The sequence below is a fragment of the Meriones unguiculatus genome, chromosome X (assembly GCF_030254825.1).
Source record: "Meriones unguiculatus strain TT.TT164.6M chromosome X, Bangor_MerUng_6.1, whole genome shotgun sequence".
Taxonomy (NCBI): domain Eukaryota; kingdom Metazoa; phylum Chordata; class Mammalia; order Rodentia; family Muridae; genus Meriones; species Meriones unguiculatus.
This window is the reverse complement of record NC_083369.1, coordinates 37,172,569-37,194,290: the sequence shown is the minus strand read 5'-3', so window position 1 is coordinate 37,194,290 and position 21,722 is coordinate 37,172,569. Positions and strand designations below refer to the sequence as shown.

The 21,722-nt window shown below is 44.4% G+C and overlaps 1 protein-coding gene across 1 annotated transcript in view; it reads right to left on the bottom strand.

The window, feature by feature from the left end:
- Fgd1 (FYVE, RhoGEF and PH domain containing 1) overlaps nucleotides 1-21,722 on the bottom strand; it is a 43,341-nt gene that overhangs the window by 11,508 nt on the left and 10,111 nt on the right. Inside the window, exons 2-8 of the mRNA XM_021663781.2 lie at nucleotides 12,403-12,576; nucleotides 11,678-11,855; nucleotides 11,128-11,551; nucleotides 9,248-9,337; nucleotides 8,483-8,631; nucleotides 5,705-5,861; nucleotides 5,465-5,603 (exon numbers count right to left, since the gene is read on the bottom strand). Coding sequence (XP_021519456.1) covers nucleotides 5,465-5,603; nucleotides 5,705-5,861; nucleotides 8,483-8,631; nucleotides 9,248-9,337; nucleotides 11,128-11,551; nucleotides 11,678-11,855; nucleotides 12,403-12,576 — 1,311 coding nt within the window. The remainder of the gene's footprint in view (nucleotides 1-5,464; nucleotides 5,604-5,704; nucleotides 5,862-8,482; nucleotides 8,632-9,247; nucleotides 9,338-11,127; nucleotides 11,552-11,677; nucleotides 11,856-12,402; nucleotides 12,577-21,722) is intronic.

Genomic DNA, 21,722 nt, shown 5'->3' with positions numbered 1-21,722 from the left:
ACAGTCAGGGGGTAGATGGTAGTATCAGAACTTCAAGGTCATCTTTATGTACACAGCAAGTTTGAGGTCAGCCTATAATACAGAAGACCTTATCTCAAACATATACATATAGACACACACAAGAAAGTGAAGACAATGCTGCAATAAAGATAAGGTGGTGGCAGCAGCAACACAAAGAGGAGTTGGGGGGGATGTGGCTTGGTGGTAGAGCATTTGTCTTGTATATTAGAGGCCCTCCATTCAATTCTAGTGTACCAGTAAGGGGATAAAGGAGAAAAGAAGCCGGGGGAGGTGGTTCATGCCTGTAATCTCAGCACTCAGGGAGGCAGAGTCAGGTGGATCTCTGTGAGTTCAAGGCCAGCCTGGTCTATAGAGCTCACTCTATAACAGCCAAGGCTACACAGAAAAACCCTGTTTGGGAGGTGGAGGAAGGGAGGGGAGAAAGGATTTTATTGATTGTCTTCCTAATGTCTGACTACAGGAACATTTTCTATGCACAAATACACTTTTGTTTTCACCATCTTTATTATAATACCAAACCTAAAACAAAAGTGTCCACCCATAGGAGCTCAGTTGTATAATTAATGGTATACTCCTTATTATATAATATCAGTATTTAACAATGATACTTATGTAGGTTTTTTAATAATGTGTGAAATGTTCAGAGTGTCTTAAATAAAGTATCAGTATCCAAGTGGGTTCCCTAGTAATGGGAATAGGGGCTGTCTCTGACTCAGCGGTTGACTCTTTGATTACCTCCCCTGAAGGGGGAGCAGCCTTGCATGGCCACAGAGGAAGACAATGCCGCCAATCCTGATGAGACCTGATAGGGTTAGGGTTAGGTGGAAGGGAAAGAGGACCTTCTTATCAGTGGACTTGGAGAGGGGCATGGGAGGAGATGAGGGAGGGAGGGTGAGATTGGGAGGGAATGAGGTAGGGAGCTACAGCTGGGATACAAAGTGAATAAACTGTAATTAATATAAAAATTAAAAAAGAAAAGGATACAAACTTGAATATAGAAAGTGATCTAATTCTTGCTAATACACACATCTAAAACGAATGTATGTCTAAACATTCATCATGGCGCTCAGGTCCCAGGTGGTTTTGTGGCCACCTACTTATGTCTTCTATTCTGTCATTTCCATACTTCCTAGAGTGACCAGCTGTCATCATGAAAAAAATTAAGTGAGTCTCCATAAATCTCAACATGTTCAACCACCCTGCTTCTGCTTCCAGTCTGGCTGAAGCTTTATGGCCCTCATTCTATGCAGTGGGTTCCCTACTCAAAATTTATGCCTGTACTAGAGAGGTACATGTCCACATGGATGGCAACCCAAGCCCTATTTCCTAGGATGAGCACATTCTGGTACCCTAGCAGTACTCAAGCTAGTGCTCCAGCTCAGGTCTCCATATACCTTTCAGGTGCTGGGCCTTTCTCTAGGTCTTTTTTTTTTTAAGTTATTTTGAGACAGGATTTTTATGTGTAGCCTTGGCTGTCCTGGAACTCACTCTGTAGACCACGCTGGCCTCAAACTCACAGAGATCCACCTGCCTCTGCTTCCCAGGTGTCGGTATTAAAGACATGTAACACCACACCTGGCTTCCCTATCTGAGGGTTTGTTGGGATGTTAGTCTAAAGTTAGAAGCTTTAGTAGGGCCTAGGCTGGCTTGACAGCCTGGGGTCTCAGTCTAGAGTTCATTCTTGGGCTAAGTGTAGGTAAACAGCTGAGGACAACAGTCCCAAGAAGACAGTTTGGGAATTGACTTGATGCTCTGCAGTTTTGTTTGGGAGATAAAAGTAGGTGAGTCAGTCAGTAGAACCAGAAGATAGATGATTCAGTGGGGCTTGGTTTACAGATTTTACGTTGAGACATAAAATATCTAGAGCTCAGCAGAGCAGCTTGAGCTGGAGAGCAGATGTTAGCTGGCTCTCATTTAGAGGTCTTCAGCCAAAGCAGCTCAGAAAACCATCCTACGAAGTTTGTGTGTGTGTGTGTGTGTGTGTGTGTGTGTGTGTGTGTCCGTGTTGGGAGAAGGGGGTTTCACCTTTGGAGTCAGTATCGGGAATGCTGAAAATCTGTTCTAGAGACTCAGATAAGGTTAAGCCTAGAGACTCAGATAAGGTTAAGGCAAGTACAAAACAGGAAACTTAAGTTAATAAACTCAACCTGGTAGCTAATTCAATATGGATGACATTAGCCAGAACATTTAGTCAGCAAAAAATAGCTAATGTTTATTGAGTCTTTGCCACGTACCAGGTACTGTGCTAAAAGTCTTAATTGTATTATCTCATTCAGCCTCCAAGAAAATTTATTTTATTTTATTTTTTTTTTTTATTTTTCGAAACAGGGTTCCTCTGTGTAGTCTTGGCTGTCCTGGACTCGCTTTGTAGACCACGCTGCCCTCGAAAGAATTCTATGTAGTAGACATTATTATAATTTCTAGTTAGCTTCTGAGAAAATAGAGCTTGAAGTTGGGCAGCTTTCTGGAGAACACACATGATTTTATGTTTTATTGTTTGGTTTGAGAGGTTTAGCGTTTTGTTTTGTTTTTTTTTTGTTTGTTTGTTTTGTTTTTCTTTTCTTTCTTTTTTTTTAAGACAAGGTTTCTCTGTGTAGCCCTGGCTATCCTAGAACTTGCGCTATAGAACATGGTGGCCTCAAACTCAGAGATCTGCCTATCTCTGCCTCTCAAGTGCTGGGACTAAGGGCCTGTACCAGCATGCCCAGCTTGGTTTAGGGATTTTTTTTTGAAGTACCTGAGATTTAACCTGGGGCCTCACATAGGCTAGGCAAGTGCTTTCTTGCTTAAGTTACATGCCTGCCCCCACTTTTTTCCTTATTAAGTTGCCTAGGTTGGTCTTGGGTTGATCTTGCAGCCCACGTAGTCAATCTTCCTGTTTTGGCCTCCAGAGTAGCTAAGATTACAGACCTGTGCCACCATGGTACCTGGCTTACTCTGGCACTTCAGGGGGTGGCAGGCTCTTGTTTGGGAGTGAAATTCGCAACTTAGAATGCAGCTGTCTATTTGCAGAGCTTAGTTACCAAAGTGCCCTCAGATAAAGAGTTTAGGAAGTGTACATAGCACAGGACACAATTGTTTGTTCCCCATTCCTGGGACTTGCACACTTTCTGTTTGCCTCCTTCCCTTTGGGCCGTTTCTTCATCTCTTTTGCTGATCACACCTTCCAGAGCCTCCCGTTTTCCCTTCCATTTATATTCACTCCCTCTGGTAAATCCCACTTGCTCCACAGCTTTCAACAGTAAACTGTGCACCAATGGGTACTGAAATTCCTCCTTGGAATTCTAGACTCACCTAACTGTCTAAACCGCTGTCAGGATGTACCCTAACTTGGCCTCAAACTCACAATCTGCCTATCTCTGCCTCCCAGATGCATGACCACACTCACCAAGAACCGTCATTTTTTTATGATTTTTTTTCAAGACAGGGTTTCTCTGCGTGGCCTTGGCAGTCCTGGACTCACTTTGTAGACTAGGCTGGCCTCAAAATCACAGAGATCTGCTTGCTTCCCAGAGTGCTGGGATTACAGGCGTGCACTACCATGCCGAGCTCTATGATTTATTTTTTAATTGTATGTGCATTAAGTGTTCATCAGATACCCTCTTCTGAGTATCTCATCCTTCTGGAGCTAGAATTACAGGTAGTTGTAAGCTGCCTGGGTGTGGATGCTAAAAACTGAACTTGGGTTCTCTGAAAGTGCAGTATGTGCTCTTAACCACAGAGCTATTTCTCTAGCTGCAAGAATCATCATTCTTGACTCTGCAATCTCCACATCCATGGTACCCTAGGCTTTTTAGTGCCACTTCAAATGCTTCCTCAATGGAACCGTATCTTATCACTTCTACTATCTTCATTGTCACTTTATTGCATTATTGCAAAGCCCTTGTTTTACAGATCTCCTGGCTCCTTTTCTTACTCTCCAGCCAATCCTAACATGACCTTTTCATGACATAAACCAATCACCTCATCTTGGCCTCCTTCAACCTTTCTTCTGTCATCCTACCCTCCTTTGTCATGCTTAGGTCACACTGGCCCTCTTGTTGTCATAGAGATACACGTGCCTCTACCAGCTTGCCCATTTCACCCTGCTTTGAGGGCTCTATATTTGCTACTACAGCTGCCTGGAACATTCTCCTCGCATTGGCCTGCAGCAACTTTTTTGTTGTTCAGGTTTTCATTTACCCATCTTCCCTGCATAGAAGTCACCCGTTGAAAGTAGACTGTTCAGTTGCTGTTACATCACTTGTTTCTACTTCTCTAAGTCACACTTAGCATCTGGCAAATACTTTTCTATGTATTTGTCACATTTGTTTATTGGCTCTCTCCAACTAGAAGACACACACTCCCTGAGTCAGGAACCTCATCTATTTCTCTCACCTCCTTATTCCCAGGGCCTACAACAATGTACAAACACTTAGCTATTATATTAATGATGAATAAATGAAAATATGAGTTTAAAGAAAAGCAAGTGCGCTAGTCTCAAGAGCTCTGTCTTGGGCCTGACCTTGTACAGATGGGGTCAATATGGAAGGAATCTAAACCAACTGCTTTTTTAGTGACTCAGTAAGTGAAGACTCAGTCTGAGGAGGAGGTATCTCAACCTATAGATCCTAACCTGAGAGGCATAAAGATGGAAACAAGTCTGAAACAATTTACTATAAAGGCAAAACTAGCTTTTCGGTCACATTTGAAATTCTTTAATGAGGTTCATTCTTGGGAGTGGCCAGTGGGCCTGAGTAGAGCTTTAACTCTGGAGGATGGAAAATTAGAAGTCTGACTATAGGGGACTTTTACTTGGGAGCTCACCCATGGAAAATCACTGAACTAAGCTAGCCTGAAGGATTCAAGCTAGGCCCTGAGCCTAGGGGCTCAGGCTCTGGAAATTTAGGCTTCCTTTCATTTTGTACTCCAATACAATTTCAGCCAGATATGAATATGAATCTTGGGTTCAGCCTAAGAAAAGCATGGCAGCTGGGTACGGTGGCACACACTTGTAATCCCAGCACTTGGGGAGGCAGAGGCAGGTGAATATCTCTGAGTTCGAGGCTAGCCTGGTCAACAGAGTGAGTCCCAAGGCTATACAGGGAAATCCTGTCTTAAACCACCCCTCTCCAAAAAAAAAAAAAAAAAAAAGAGAAAAGCATTGCTTTCTGAAGAGGATTATACTAACCATGCCCCCTAGATTGTATAGTTCCAGTCAGAAGTTCCTAACTGGGTTCTTCCTGAGTAACAAAAGCAGAGTAATGAACTTGGAGGTTCATCCTGAAGTCTCACCACAGAGACTCAATGTAGACTCTTTGGGTTAGAGATCCTGTTCTGAGATTTTAATCACACAATGTTGGAAGACCAACCCTGTGAATGAAAGCTGGAGTCCTGCCTCAGAAGTCTGGCTTAGAGCTACCAGTGTGGGGAAGTAAGGAGGACCTAGGGAACACACACTCACTCTGGGCATCCTTGCTGTCCGGGGAGCCGTGAGGCAGCTTTAACAGATAGTCCTTGAGAAGCAGCTCGTAGCGGGGGATACGCTGCACGGGCTCCAGCATGTGGTGCTGCAAGGTCAGGTTGCCACAGGCTTCCTCTTTCTGTGACAGAAGCGGAAAAGTTCAGGTCTGGCTAAAGGCCTCCCCAAGGTCTTTGTAGACCTTTCCTCCTGTAGCATGTCTCATCCAGTTTCAACTCTTACCTGTACTTCGTGGATGATGACTTTAAATTGGGTAGAGCGCTCTGTCCAAGTGTTGACCAGCTCTACAGCCCGGTCAAAGTTTTTCACATACTCGCCATACATCTTAAGAAAGGGTGCCAACTTCTGAAGGATGTCACCAATGCGTGGGTAGCGGTCCCTAGAGTAAAAGTAGGAGCTGACATGATCTTGCTGATCCTTCCACAAGTCTCCAGGCTCAGGTAGAAAGCCATTTTTTCATCTGGCTTCCTTCTCAGGAAATGCTGTTTATATTACAGGATGATTAGGTTGAGAAGCTGAGTTTGAGCTGAGGCTGCAGCCTGTGAAACACCTAGCCTAATTCTGTCCTGTTTAAGTACCAGAAAGGTTGTCATCCTGGAACCCCCACTCTTGCCATACGAGGGCCACTCATACATTGATTATTGATTTGTGTCCAGCCTTTGTGGTGGGTAGTACCAGGGTCACAGTGCTGAGCCATACCTAGTCAAAGCCTGAGAGCTTTACTGTCTTGTACAGTAGGAAAAGTAACGAGGTCTTGAAGTTTCATTGGCCACAGTGTGATGTGAGAGACAAGGCAGACTGAAGATCACAGGATGGTAAGGGAGATACTGAAACTAGGCTTGATGCTAGTCCTCTGCAGTCACAATTCCTGTGAGTATGGGCACCATGGAGACAATTTTAAGGAAGTAATGCCATGGCCTGGTTGTTGTTTGGGAAGACTAAGCAGGTAGTGTAGATGCTACAAGCTACATTGGACGCAGAAAACATGAAGGCCAGAGTCTGCCCCTAAACCATGCCCTTCTGCCTTAGGCATTTGATTCTCCTCAAATCATTCTTTTACTCCTAGACTAGGCTTCATCTATTTGTCTGCATCTCCAGCCTCCCATCCTCACCTATACCATGGCACTGATGAGAAAAGAAGCTCAGGCCAGACATGATAGCACACACCTTTAATCCTAGTACCTAGGAGATAGAGGCAGGTGGATCTTCTTGAGATGTAGGCCAGCCTGGTCTACAGAGTGAGACCTTGTCTCAAAACAAAACAAAAGAATAGCAGCTTATAATCTTCAAATACTTCTATGTTAGAAACTGTTTTAAGCTCTGAACATGTATTAACACTTTTAATTCTTAGAATGACTGTACAAAGTAGGCCCTTATTGTGTCCTCACTTCAAATACGAGGAAGGCTTAATTTGAGTACAGCTCAGTGGTAAAACATTTGCCTAGGATGTGCAAAGCCTTAGATTCAATCCTTAACGCTGAAAAAGAAAACAAAAAACAAAAAACAAAACAGAAATGTACACATGAATAAAGATGTAAATAAAGCCAAGGTACAGCAATTTAAGAAAGTTGCTTAAGACAAGTGTGGTGGCACATGCCTTTTTATTCCCAGTGCTAGCCTGGTCTACAGTATGAGTTATAGGACAGCCAGGGCTACACAGAGAAACCTTGTCTTGAAAAAAAGAAAAGAAAAGAATGAAAGAGAAAGAGAGAAAGAGAGAAAGAGAGAGAGAGAGAAAGAAAGAAAGAAAGAAAGAAAGAAAGAAAGAAAGAAAGAAAGAAAGAAAGAAAGAAAGAAAGAAAGAAAGAAAGAGAAGGAAAGAAGCTTCCTAAAATTTACTTAGTAGCAGAGGCAGAATTTGAACCTAGCTGTTTTAGCTCTTTTTTGTTGTTTGAGACAGGTTTTCTCTGTGTACCCTTTGCTGGGATTAAAGGCATGCACCACCACTGTCTGGCTTTTGTTTTTTTTGTTTGTTTTTGAAACAGTCTCACTGTGTAGCCCAGACTGGCCTCAAATGCACTGATCTGCCACAGACTCCTCATGCTGGAATTAGAGGCATACAGCACCATAACAGCAAAATCTCAACATTTTTTTTTCTGTCTTAAATTTGATGATGGTGAACTGGGCAAAATGGTGCACACCTGTAATTCCAGCACTTGGAAGGCAGAGGCAGGTGGATAACTGTGAATTTGAGGGCAGTCTGGTCGACAGAGTGAGTCCAGGACAGTAAGGGCTACACAGAGAAATTCTGTCTCAACAAAACAAAACAAAACAAAAAGAATTTGATGGTGGTGGTGGTGGTGTGTGTGTGTGTGTGTACGAGAGAGAGAGAGAGAGAGAGAGAGAGAGAGAGAGAGAGGAGAGAGAATATGAATGTGAGCACACACAGCAGGTGTGTGGATTTCAAAGAACAACTTTATGAAGTAGGCACTTCTTTGGGTTTTTTGTTTATTCATTTGTTTTTTTTTTTTTTTTTTTTTTGAGACAGGGTTTCTCTGTGTAGCTTTGGCTCTCCTGGAACTCGCTGTGTAGACCATGTTGGCCTTGAGATCTGCCTACCTCTGCCTCCCAAATGATGGTATTAAAGGGGTGCAACACCAACGTCCAGCTATTCCTTCCATCTTTCCGTGGATTCCAGGGATTGAATTCAGGTAGCTAGCTACAAGCATATCTACCAACTGAGCCATCTCATGAGCCTTTTCATACTCTCAAGGGCTCTGCTATTCTGTTATAACATTCTAGGTCCTGATCTGTGTTCCAGATTAAATTGGGAGGGGCTAAATGCAGAGGTTGGGCCTTATTTTTTGCAGAAGAGAAGAAGGCAGGTAAAAATGAAGTTATTTTTTATGATGCTAGGGAATCCAGGGCCTTACATATTCTAGGCAAAAATTAACCCACTGAGCTCCATTTCCATGACAAGAACGAAATCCTATGTATTCATTGGGGCTTGGCATGTTAAGTTGCTGCCAGAATAAGCAGACTGGCTCTGAGGCCTCTCACCATTCCTCCATGCGCTTCTCTAGCTCAGGCAGCAGGAACTGCTGGTGGAAGCAATAGATAGAACAGATGTTTGAGAAGATGCCGTGGACAACATCAGCAGGAAAGGAACTGCGGTTCCGAGCTTCTTCCAGCAACCGGGCACAGAATACCTGTGGAGCAAGGCGGGTGTGCTCAGCCCAACTGAAACTAGAGCTTAGGTGAGGAGAGGGCAGCCTGCAAGTAAGGGGAGTATTTGTGGACTACCCTGTGGATCTCACAGATCAGTACTGGTCTTGAGACTGAGAATGGAAATGGTGAGAACTACAGGTCATCAAGATTAGGACCTGGAGTTAGGAACTGGAATGAGGATTCCAAGTTAGGATCTGAAGCAAGGTTAGAAGCAGATTCGGGTTCAGAGGGAAGGTTCGAATTAGATTCCTTTATTTTTAGGCTAGGATGGAACTGTGACAAAACAAATAAAGGTCCCCACCCTCAGAGATTCTAGTGGATGCATGGTCAAGACAAGAGTCAAGAGTTAGCATGAAGTCCAAGAGGAGGGGGAGTCAGAAGTGTCAGTCACAATCACAGGGCTGGTACACACGTTAAGAGTCAGGAGTGAAGAGTACACTTCTGAACATAATCACATCTGGCTTTGAGGTCAGCTGGAGATCTTACCATTTCTGGATTCAGGTCCTAACGGTTGAATTAGGCTCAGGCCCTATGATTTCCTCTGTGGAACCAACCTACCACATCGTAGGGTCCTGGGACCCCAGAGAGGTCATTCACCTGATCCAAGAGATGGAGCCTGGAAACATAGGCCTTCTCGGTTTGCAGGAGCTCATTGGCAATATGGAACACCTTCTGCTGCACAGTCAGCTGGAAAGGAGAAGTGACCCTTAATACATCTCTACCCTAATCCCGGCTCCTTCTATCCATTTTTCTTTCCTCCATCCCTTCCCTTCTCCCACTCACTTATCAGGTATTGCTATATTTCTCAGAGTGGCCTCAAACTCTTGGACTGAGGTGATCTTCCTACATCAGGTTCCCCAGTAACTGGACTATAGGCAATGCTACCGTGCCTGTCACCCCTAAGAGAGTGCACATGCTGCTCTAACCATAGTTCTACTCTCAAATGACCCTGATCTGATTCATAAAGCTTCCTGAAGCTGCATCACTTGTAAAACGTGTCCTTCAATTCTGAAGATATAAACTCCCTCATGCAGACACTCACGTACCCATTCGTTTTCTTTCTCTAGTCACTGAGCTTAGTTTGATGGTTAAAGATGAGGACTGGGTGTTGTTCCACTAAAGAAAAAAAAATACATTCTGGAAAGACTTCAACCATATTCCTGCCAAAAATGGCTTTCATCGTATTTCCAAACAAACACTGATGCCGTGTACTACTGAATCCTTTAAAAAGATAATGAAGTATAAATATTTTCCTATCACAAAAAAAGAAAGATGAGAACTGGGAAGTCCAGCTTCCTGGATTCAAATCAAATCTACCATTCACTAGTATTCATAAGTTGCCTAATTATTTCTGTATTTAAAAATCCCCACCATGCATGATGGCACACACCTGTAATCCCAGCACTGGGAGGCAGAAGCAGATGGATCTCTGTGAGTTCGAGGCTAGCCTGGTCTACAAAGCGAGTTCAGGACAGGCAAGGCTACACACAAAGAAACCCTGCCTCGAAAAAAAAAGAAAAAGAATCCCCATTATTAAAAAATATAATAATAGGGCCTATGTCCATTTATAATAGAGGCAATTTCATACATTTTAATTTAGTTTATTAATTTAATTTTTGTAATGTTGGGGATTAAATTTGCAGCTCCATGCATGCTAGGCAAGTGCTTTACACTTGCCTACACTCCCAACCCTAAAAGATTTCCTATAAATAAAAACAGAACAGCCTGCAGGTTACAGTCTCTAAATATCAACTATTTATTCAGTCATTCAGTTCACTGTCAGCAAAGGCTTGCTGAGTGTGTGGGGTGTGAGAAAAGCACAGAAGTATAAAAATGTCTAAGATGATGCCTGTGGGCTCACTTTCTTGTTTGCAGGCTACACACTTGCTGAATATCCTATCATCTCAGTACTCCCTGGCCTCAGTCCCTACATTTGTACTTGGTTCTGGCAAAGCAGGTATTCTAGCTCAGGCCTTACTTGAGTGCAAGAATTCCTTCTGAAGAAATGCTAGGTAGACAGGGCATGGAAAGAGTTCTTAACCACCTAGAACCTCAGGCCCCTTTGAGGTTCTGTCTCTGTGTACCTCTCCAGTTGCTGAGAAGTCATAAATACAAGTCATAAATACAATTGACTCTTGTAGTAGGGAGTAGAAAGGGAAGCGACAACCCCAATGTCACAGAGCTACTGGGTCATGAAAAAGCCCTGCCCGTTAGTGGTTCTCTGATGAAAATGGAACCAGCTTCCTAATGGGCATTTAGAGTAAGGCATTCATGCCATTTGGGTGGTCACAGTCATTTGGGAGAGGAATAGGGTTTTGCTACTGGTGCTCCATACTAGAAACGAAGGGATGCTAAGGAGACTAAATGGAAGCAATGCCCTGTTTTGAGAAATACCAAGCTGCGTGAAGAAAAAGTATAAAAGCCAGGCTCCTGCTTTCTCAGCATGGTCCTGCCTCTTGGGTAACATAGGTCAGTACCTCCACAGACTCCTGTCTCTCCAGCGGGGGCACTGGGATTTCTCTTTCCTTTTCCTCCTCTTCTTCCTCCTCCTCATCTTCCTCTTCCAGGTCACTGTCAACTTCCTGGGAGCCAGGCCGGTGGGGTTCGGCCAAAGCAACTGGCATACTAGCCAGGGCAGAGGGCCCAGGACAGAGACTGTGGCTGGGGGGTCCGTCATCACTGACGAAGCAGGTCTCTTCACTGTTGGATGGCGAGCTGATGCTGTCAATGCCGCTGTCCCGGTTAGGCACCTTCTCACCATCCCGGGGTCCAGGAGCCAGCAGGAACAGGCAGCGAGAAGCCTCACCATCAGGGAGCTGGGATGCTGTTGGCTGTGGGTGTGGCTGTGGCCACATGGTTGGCTCTGGGGCTGGCCTATCCAAGGCGACAATCACAGGCTCTCTGAGATAAGTGGTAGACACACATGGAGGCAGGGGATGAGCTCAACCAAGAGGCCTCTTCTATAACTGTCCCTTCCTGTCCCGGATCCACCCTCATCTCACAGGGTCTGATAGGGACCAGACTTACCTTTCAAACTTCTCAATCAATGAAGACACTGCTGCAGAACTGGTGCTTGCCTCAGCTCTTGGCGCAAGACCCTTGGCCACTCTAGGGTCTGCAGGCAGAGGGCGCGATGGTGGTGGAGGAATGGGCTCAGGTGGAGGAAGCATCCGGGGCATCTGCAGATAGCTGGGCTTTGGGGGAACTGGAGTGGTGGATGGGGAAGAGAGGAGAGAGATTACAGAGCTGGATTTGTGGGTGGTTATCATGGCCAGGATAAACCTAATTTCACAAATGCCAGAATTTTTCTTTTCTGTGTTAGAGATCAAACCCACGGCCTTGTGTGTATGCCTGGCAAACACTTTTCCATTAAGCTACATCCCTGCCAATTTTGTTTTGGTTGGTTGGTCTTTTGACGTGGTCTTGTTTTACTAATAACATAGCCCTGACTGACCTTAAATGTGCAGCAATCATCCTGTTTCCATCTCTTGAGTGCTGGGGGTTATTGGCATGTAATACCATGCTTTTTTTTTTTTTTTTTTTTTTTTTTTTTGTCCTAAGGTAGGCACAGAGCAGGAGTGAGGTGAAACCGGTCGGCTATATTAGCCACAGGCAACACCTTTCCGCCTGTTAAATAGGCATCACTCACTGCCCCTTGAACTAAAGGTATATTCTTCTGCCACCCATCAATTTCTCCTTTCATTTTGAACACCTCTCTGGTCCATTTCGCTGATCGTAATGGAAGCACTTACCCTGTGGCTTTGGGCCTGGTGCCCGCTTCAGCGGTGAAGGACGGGGGCCAGGGATTTCAGTGGGAGGGCCTGGATCTGAACGAAGCCGTTGAGGGCCTTCTGGATGAGGCTCAAGGCTCTGGCCAGGGTCAAGGGACAAACTTTTCACCAGGATCCGGTTTCCCTGGTGCAGCCCTGTAGAAAGGCAGAGGCAGAAACTAGACGTGAAGTAACTGATTTTACCCCAAGGGAGAATAGGAAGTTGCATATCTTAGCAGGTATCTAGGGCTAGGCTCCTCTGAGCCCTGTATTGGCCACACTGTTCTGCCAGGAAGTTTTTCTCTCAGGCCTAGACAAAGAACCAGGCCCAAGGTGGAGACTGGCTATTTTCATCAAGCAGTAATATTTTTCTGTGATTAGCATATTGATTCCATGCATGTCAGTGGTTAGTTATAGATGATTATGAGCCATCATGTGGTTGCTGGGAATTGAACTCAGGACCTTTGGAAAAGCATCCATTGCTCTTAACCTCTGAGCCATCTCTCCAGTCCCCATGTCAGTGGATAGTTCAGGACTTAAACCAAACTCTGGAACTGAACCAGGTTGAGGATAAAAGTGAATATCCTAAAGTTTGTGTACATACTTGTAGCTCTCATTTATATGGCCATCCTTCATTCTATTAATTACTTTATTTTTGTTTTTGAGACAAGGTCTCATTCTATAAACCAGACTAGACTCAAACTCTTGACAATCTTTTTCAGCCTCCCAATTACCAGGATTTTAGGCATAAACTACTGTTCCTGTCTTCTTTATCCCCTTTCTTTTATTGATTGATTGGTTTTTCGAGACAGGGTTTCTCTGTGTAGCCTTGGCTGTGTTGTGGACTCACTTTGTAGACCAGGCTGGCCTCAAACTCACAAAGATCCACCTTGCCTCTGCCTCCCTGAGTGCTGGGATTACAAGCATGCCCTACTGTGCCCGACCTTTATGCCATTTCTAAAACCCCTGAGAATATCTGAATTTTCTTGTGTACAATTTTGTACAGATAAGTGTCTTTAAAATGATGAAACCAGGAACTATGGAGTTAGCTTAGGGATGGAATGCCTGTTTAGCATTTGCAAGGCCTATGTTCTGGTCCCACTCCATGCATATTTACACACACTGTTGAAACCATATTTTTTAAGTAAACATTTTTCTTCTTAAAATCTGTGTCTTTTTTTTTTCCTTTTTTCTTGGTTCTTTGAGACAGGGTTTCTCTGTGTAGCCTTGGCTGTCCTAGACTTGCTTTGTAGACCAGGCTTACCTTGAACTCACAGACATTTGCTTGCCTCTGCTTTCCAGAGTACTGGAATTACAGGCATGTGCCACTGTGCCTGGCCAAAATCCCAGTATTTACCAATTTGTTTTACCTTCTTCTACTTCCACATCCACCTCACCCCAACCCCTCCACCACCAGCATCCAGAATGCAGATACAAGAACAGCTTTAAAGCAACAAGTAGCAAATTCAGAAAAAGGGGAATCCTTTTCATCCTTTCCCTTTCTTTAACAGAGGATCCCTAAGCCTACTTGTTTGGGGCCCTAGAAAATATGATGATCACACTTACAAGGAAAGATTTAGACTGGGGGAACAATGATTGACACCCCCCCACACACATACACACACAATTAATATGTCTCAAGCAAAAGAGTGCAGGACTGGACTTGTGTGGTTGTGGCTGGGTAGGAGGCTGTGGAGATGATAACAGAGAAGTCAGGTAGGGCTAGAGAGGAATGAGAAAGTCTTGGATTCCAGAATGAAGAGGTACTCAACTTTCCTGTGGTGAAGAGGGCCATGAGAAGCACTGTGTAGGGAGAAGGTGTGAGGACAAGGGAGTGAGCACTAGCCAAGGACTCCTGGAACACCAGGCACAGTAGCACATATCTATGAGCCCAGCACTTGGAAAGCTAAAGCAGAAGGATGATGAGTTCAAGGCCAGCCAAGGCTATGAACTGAAAACCCAATTGAAGACAAACAAACAAGAGGTTCCACAGATACAACTAGCACATAGCATAAGTTACACTGAGCCATGAGTTACACTGTGCCACAGCTACATGGCATCTCATCTCAAGGCTTTTACCCTATGTCACAATCTCATAAGTGGACAATCACAAATGGGTCCACTATTTTACAAAACACATGGAATTTACAGTGCTTCACACAACTGCCAGGTCACATAAACTCAAACATCCAAATATGACCCCAGCCTCCTGAAAGCCTGGGCACACACAACTTCGGAGAACCCCAGCTACAATTTCACATCACTGGAACCATCAATAGTAAGGTCAAACACAGTGAGGTGAGTGTAGCACATGCCTTTAATCCCAACCCTTGGGAGGCAAAGCCAGAGGCAGATGGAACTCTGTGAGTTCTAGGCCAGGCTAGTCAGAGTTGTTACACAAAGAAACTACCTCAAACAAACAAATACAACAACAAATAAAATCAAGCACAGTCACAAAGACATATACCCAAGACAAATGGCAGTTCTCTCATCTCACACAAAAATCACTTACCACATGCCATCATATAACCTTATATACCACTATATATTATTCAAGCACAGTTCCACCAAGTTACAAAGGTATTGTGTCATTTACATTACAGAATCATGGAGCTTCATATACATCATCAATGTGCCTTTGAATGCCTATAAACATAGTTACAAACAAAGATCACAGCCACATAGGGTCCATTATACAAGGTCAGGAAAAAAAACACACACAACAGCAAAACAGCTTAACGTCATAAGCCATTACATACCCAGAAACATGAACACAAATCAGACACATTTCCTAATTTACTATGTCACATTCTTGCAACAAACATGTCCATGGTATCTGAGGGTCTTAACTCAGGGAGACACACAAACACAGACACAAGACACTTGTCTCTTCCTGTTCTAGACAAAGTATAAGATTCTGTCTTCACACAGTGAGACATCCATGCCCTTGCTTACAATGTGACACGGGCAGAAAGAATTGTAGGGGATTATGGGTCTCTAGGGGTTCTAGAGCAGCTTCCCTGAGCTCCTGACCTTGACCTTATCCTTGCTACGGACTGGCCAGGTAGTCAAGGACCCTCCCCAGCCTGAGGGAATGTGTGCTCTAGACCCTGGTCCCAGTGGGTTTCTTCCACTTTGTACCTGGCTTCAGGTGACATTTCCTCCTGTGCTTTCCCACCTGAGTAGGGAGGGCCTAACCTGTGTAGCAAGGATGTTCTTCTCTTCACTTCTGACCCAGTCACGCTGCTTATCCTGGCCAGCTCAGCAGCTAGCTTACCTTGGCTAGCCCTGCCCTGTCCTCTCTCTGGGCATAGGGTTGAGGAGCATGAATCACCTGGAGGGTGGCACAGGTGTAGACACAGTTGCAAAGACACATGGCCAGAGAAAGTAATGATGATGGCCAGAGAGCTGGTAAACAAGCAAACACACTGACTTGCAGACCTCCAGAGGCATAGACAGGTCCCAGGGTCCCAAGGGTTCTCCATCCGCTGCCCAGCCCTTAACACCTCAAAGCAGGTGAGCTGCCTTGGGCAAGTCATTCCCACCAGGCCAGCAGGTAGGCAGCAGGGCTTTTGTGGTGCTTCCTCCCTGCTGCTTCTCAGAGTGTGGTGGCCTTCCATTCTCCATGGCTCTGCTCTGGACCATTCTGCCCTATCCATACACACCTGACTCACTCATGGGAGCTGCACAGGCTGCCTCTCTATTCTCTGTTTCCTTGTAAACAGTCCTATAGAATAGACTAGTTGAATGATATTCAGACTCAGGGATACCCTAGAGTCCCAAATGAGAGAGGCCGGGATTTTCTGTCCAGTTTCTTGTGCGGAGATGAACACAAAGAAAGACTTGGTGAGTAGCCCACAGTGACACAACAAGGTACTATCTGACTCAGGTAGACTGCTTCTGGCCTGAGTTCTTTTCCTAACCCTGCTCTCCAAGGGAAAGCCACAAAGGACAATAAAGTGTCATGGTATTAGAGAAAATAGTGTGGATAGTAAAAAGGATACTCTCAACCCTGCACACAGGACAGCAGAGGTTCAGTTCAGGAGTATAGATACGGGCAAACTGAGGTCCCACTGAGGAGGAAAAGATCCAAGATCCTTGTCTCCTACTTCTGTAGACCCCTTCTTCCCAGTGTCTCCTGTTTTCCTTCAGTGACTCCCTTTGCCGCAGGGCTTGCTCTTTCTCTTTGAATCTTCTTATAGAAAGACAGATCACACAACTTACCAGCAGAAGAACTTTCCCTTCTACCCATGGGAAAATGTAAACATCTTTACTGGTTCTCTGGGACCCTTTATGGCCCTTCTGAATTCTTGGGCTTCCCTCAGTTTAGTTAAGCTAACTGTCCTAGACTCTGTGCAGAGACTGAGAAAAATCTCATCCCTGCCCTCAGGGGAGCGGCTAGACTAGGGCTCACTTCCTCCTTTCTAAAAACCACAGTTCTTCCTACTTCCCCATCCATCCCACCCACCTAGATCCTAAATTGGTTTTCTGCGACTGTTTTTCTTATGGTTGATAATTAATTTAAAACATTTGCTGACACACATATCCCTCATCCACACCCCCATGAAGGTTCTCTACCAGCACTGCTCCTTCCACCTCCGGATCTACCAGAGTCCCCACTGTTTCTCACATACACAGAGTCATCATAAATCCTATAAACCCCATACCTCATGCCAATTGTGCACAGCCCAATAGGACCTGAAGAGAACGACAGAGTCTCCCCATGTATTCCATCCGTATGCACTGTGTTCGGCACACTATGCACAGCACAACTACTACTGTACTCCCACATCTCTTAGCAATGGCAGGAAGCATCCTCTGAGCATCCTAGGAGTGCCCAAATACTCCCAGGCTCAACTGTGAAAGTGGGGTACACACTCTCCTACTTTACCTCTACAACCCCTAAGCCCTCAGCTGGCTATAAGGGCAATGGTGTTTGTGTGTGTGTGTGTGTGTGTGTGTGTGTGTGTGTGTGTGTGTGTGTTATAGTGCTATAACCCAGCACACACTAGGCAAGAGCTTTACCGTGGAGCTCTAGCTCAAGAAATAGCAATATTGACCTTACCCTTCAGATTGTACTACAGAAGTACAGTAATAACAATAATAAAAACAGTGTGGTACTGGTATAAAAACAGACACACTAATTAATGGAATAGAAGTAATAACCTACATACAAACCCACATTCCTACAGCTACATGAACTTTTGGTAAAGGGGCCAACAACCCTGGAGAAAAGATAGACTCATCAAAATGGATATACAGATGTAGAAGAATGAAGCTGGATCCTCATCTGCTGGCAGAGATCTGGGGAACAGGGAACACTTATTGGTAGGAGGGCAAACTGGTGAGACCAATATGAAAATCAGTATGGCAGTTCCTCAAAAACCTAGAAACAGATAACACATGTTCTAACTATATCACTCCCAGACATATACCCAAAGGATTCTATGCCTTACTATAGTAGCACCCGCTTGTTCATGCTCATTGCTCCTCTATTCACAATAGCCAGGAAATGGAAGTAGCCTAGATGTCCACAAATTGATGCATGGATAAAGAAAATGTAATTCACACAATGAAGTATTATTCAGCTGCTAAAAAAAAAATAAAATTGGTAGCTGGGCAGTGGTGGTGCACGCATTTAATCCTAGCACTCAGGAGGCAGAGGCAGGTGAACCTCTGAATTTAAGTCCAGCCCAGTCTACATAATAAGTTCCAAGTTAGCCAGGGCTAAAACAGAGAAACCTTGTCTCAAAAAACCAAAAAGAAAAATGAAATTATGAAATTTATAGGTAGGTGAATAGAGCTAAAAACAATCATTCTGAGTGAGATAACCCAGAACCAGAAAGACAAATGTTGAATGTTCTCTCTCACTTCTGAGTGTTAGCACTGAATCTTCAGGTATGTGTGTTCCATTTGGAATACCCGTAGTGGTCAGGAAATCTATAAGAGGCTAAGGCAGTGGGTTTTCCATGGGAGACAAGAACAGCAGTTTATGCCTAAAGTCCTGGTAATTGGGAGACTGAAAGCAAGACTGTCATGAGTTTGACTTAATCTAGTCATAAGGTATGAACTCACAGTAGTTGTGACAGCACGCACAAGATCAAGTCAGACAAAATCCCATCCGTGGAGAGGAGAGGTGGGCACAAATTCTCAAGTCCCATCCCAGATGAATAGCTATTAGCAATTTGATAGCTGCTGGGAGATGGACAGTCCGTTTTGTTTTAGAAGCAGCCACTGGTAGATCAACCAGTGAAAGGCCACATATTCATGCATACATGGGCAGCACAAATTGGACCTGATGGGGTTAAAAAAAAAAAGACATGAAGTTGGGTGGGTAGGGAAAGGGAGTGAATCTGGGAGGAATCACGGGAGAGAGGTAAAAACGATCAAAATACATTGTATGAAATTCTCAAAGAACAGAAAGAAATAGCAAAATTACTCAAAATATTGTTTCTGCTTTGGTCATGTGCCTGTTTAGCAGGTGCTCTCATGACATATTTCTAGGTTTATATGGCAGAGCAGGTTCAGCTTCTAGTTAAATTTGAAGACAAAGACTCCTCCTCTGGCCCATTCTTACTGGAACCTGACCCTGCTTCTCCGGAATCTCTTTCTGGAAAGTTCGGCTGCCAGCTCTCCCTCCTTCCCTGGCCAGCAGCATCCTGTCTCCCTTCTCCCAGCTGTAGCCTTGGCTTAATCTCAAGACAACTATTAGAGCTGCACACTGGGCCTTGGCTGTTAACTCTCTGATAACCTGGGGCAAACAGCTCCATGGCTCTGGACTCATTTTCCCATTTGCAAACTGGGGACAAACACACATGTGCTGTTCGTTGTGAGAACCTGCTGAGAACTAGTGAGAACAAAACACAGCCCAGCAGTCAGGTCTCCTCAAGGATATTACAAACATCTCTTACTAATTCCTCAAACTTTTTCTTTCCCAGCTAAGAGGGTACTGCCTGGGGACAGCTGAAATTTCTATGGTGGCAACACAGAAGAGAGAGAGTGGAAATGAAAAACAACAGAATAAAGAAAAGCAATCTTTGGGAAACCAGGTCTGCAGAGGAAGGAGGAGAGTCACTCAGATTGGAGGAGGAGTGGGGAGAAGGGCAGAGCTTCCCCCACTCTCCCCGCCTGCCTCCTGAACATGAGTGAGCGTCAACTTCACTGTCTCAGTCCACTGTCAGGGTAACACCATACCCAGACCTTGCTTGGTCTAGCAGATGTCCCTTCTAAATGTAAGCACAGAGCCCTATGAAATGCGTTCATTACAGGAACCCCAAGAGGTATCCATCAGCTCCTTCTCTGAAGTCTACTAGTCTTCTGACTAGAAGGGTTCAGCAAAAAAAATGGGGTACTTTCAGCAGTGCAAAGACACTTTTAGAAAGTGGGAGCCATCTAGCATGCAAGGTACTTCCTAAAGACTGTGTCCTCCTGCAAAACAGGTGTCTGAAAAAGGTTTTTACTTTGAGTTTACTTTGGGTTTGTTTTTATGAGACAGGGTCTCATTATATAGCCCAGGCTGGTTTAGAACTCACTCTGTAGCCCAGGCAGATTTAAACTCAACCTCCCAAGTACTGGGTTTAGTGGTGTGAACTATAGCCCTCCTTCAACTTTTTGTTTATTTCTTTATTTTTTTCAAACAGGGTCGCAGTAGCCCAGGCTGGTCTCAAACTTTAGAACAAACTTGAACTCCTGATCTTCCCACTCCCATCTCCTTGGGTTTTTGTTTCTGTTTTTCATTTGTTTGTTTTGTTTAAGGTGCCTCTGTAAAAGGAAGCAATTCTGTAAAAGAGAAGAGATTTCTTCCAAGAGCAGAGATATCCTGTGAGGAGAGTTCTACAGAAAGCCATTGTCAAGCAGATAGCCCGCTAGTAACTGAAGGACTAATGAAGAAAGCTTGTCCATAAAACAGAGGAACTTTTTTTTTTTAAAGGGTGGATGTTTCTGTAAAGTGTGCAGTGAGGACCTGCGTGAAGTGAGGAGCTTTCCGTAGCATGTAACAGGATAAAGTAGCAGGGAAGAGTTGGAATTAGTTAAACTACAGAACACATGCCTCACTTAGACTAAAGACAAAATCTATCCCCTCCATCCAGTTGTTACCTCACAGGGGCACTGTCTGTGTTTAAGATCTTCCAATATTTCAAGTCTTATGTGGAACCACCTAATGTGAAAAGTGAGTAGGCCATGTTGGGCAGGATGGTGCACACCTTTAATCCAAGCACAGGAGCAGCAGAGAGAGGCAGATCTCTGTGTTTGCGGGCAGCCTGGTTTACAGAGAGAGTTCTAAGGCAGCCAGGGCTATACAGAGAAACCCCGTCTTAAAAAAAAAAAAAAAAAAAAAAAAAAAAAAGACTTATCAGGCCAATTAAAACAAAAAAATTGAGAGGCCAACTTTGTTGAGTGAGGTCCACAGGCTTTTGTGACAAGTATCTATACCCACTGAAACACCTTGCTAGTCCTATACTGATAATGCCCTGGCCTTTAGGCAGCAGCCTTGGAGGCAGGCCCTTTGTCCCAGCCTTGAAAGATCCCTGCCACTTCTAGACCTACTATGTCAAGGAAGCTATTTCATATATTTGTCAGGCAGTCCCTGGATTGAAATATGCCTTTGAAGACTGAATAATATGTAGAATTCTCCAGAACTTAAGCTGTCTTTATTTTTTTTTTAATAGGGTCTCTAAGCCTAGATTGACTTCAAACTCCCTATGTAGTACAGGACGGCCTTAAACGTATCTCTCTGTCTCCATCTACAGAGTACATGCCTGCACTGGCAGCAGCAGCCTCCTCAGCCTCTACCTCCTTCTCCTCCTGTTTTTCTGGGAAGGTCACACTTTGTAGCCTAGGCTAGCCTGGAACTCGCAATGTAGTCCTCTCTGGCCTTGGAATCATAGTGACTCTTTTGCCTCCACCTCCAGAGTTCTAGGATTACAAATATGCACCAGTGAATGTATGTATGTGGTGCTGGGGAGTCCAACCCAGGGCTTTGTACATGCTAAGCAAGCACACTAGGCAAACATACTAACATTGAAGCCATACACATACCCTCACTAGGCTGTTACTTTTTAATGGGTGATATGGATGATATGGAAATTCAACTGTATATTAAGCATCTATTCTACGCCAGGCATTGTGGTGACACTCTCCTGTGGCATGCTCCTGATACCTCTGTGAGCTATTAGTGCCATTCTATACATAAAGAAACAGGTAGAGGTGTGGTGGCACAAGCCTTTAATCCCAGCAGTTAGAGAGGAAGAGGCAGGCAGATCTCAGTGAGTTAGAGACCAGCCTGGTCTATACAACTAGTT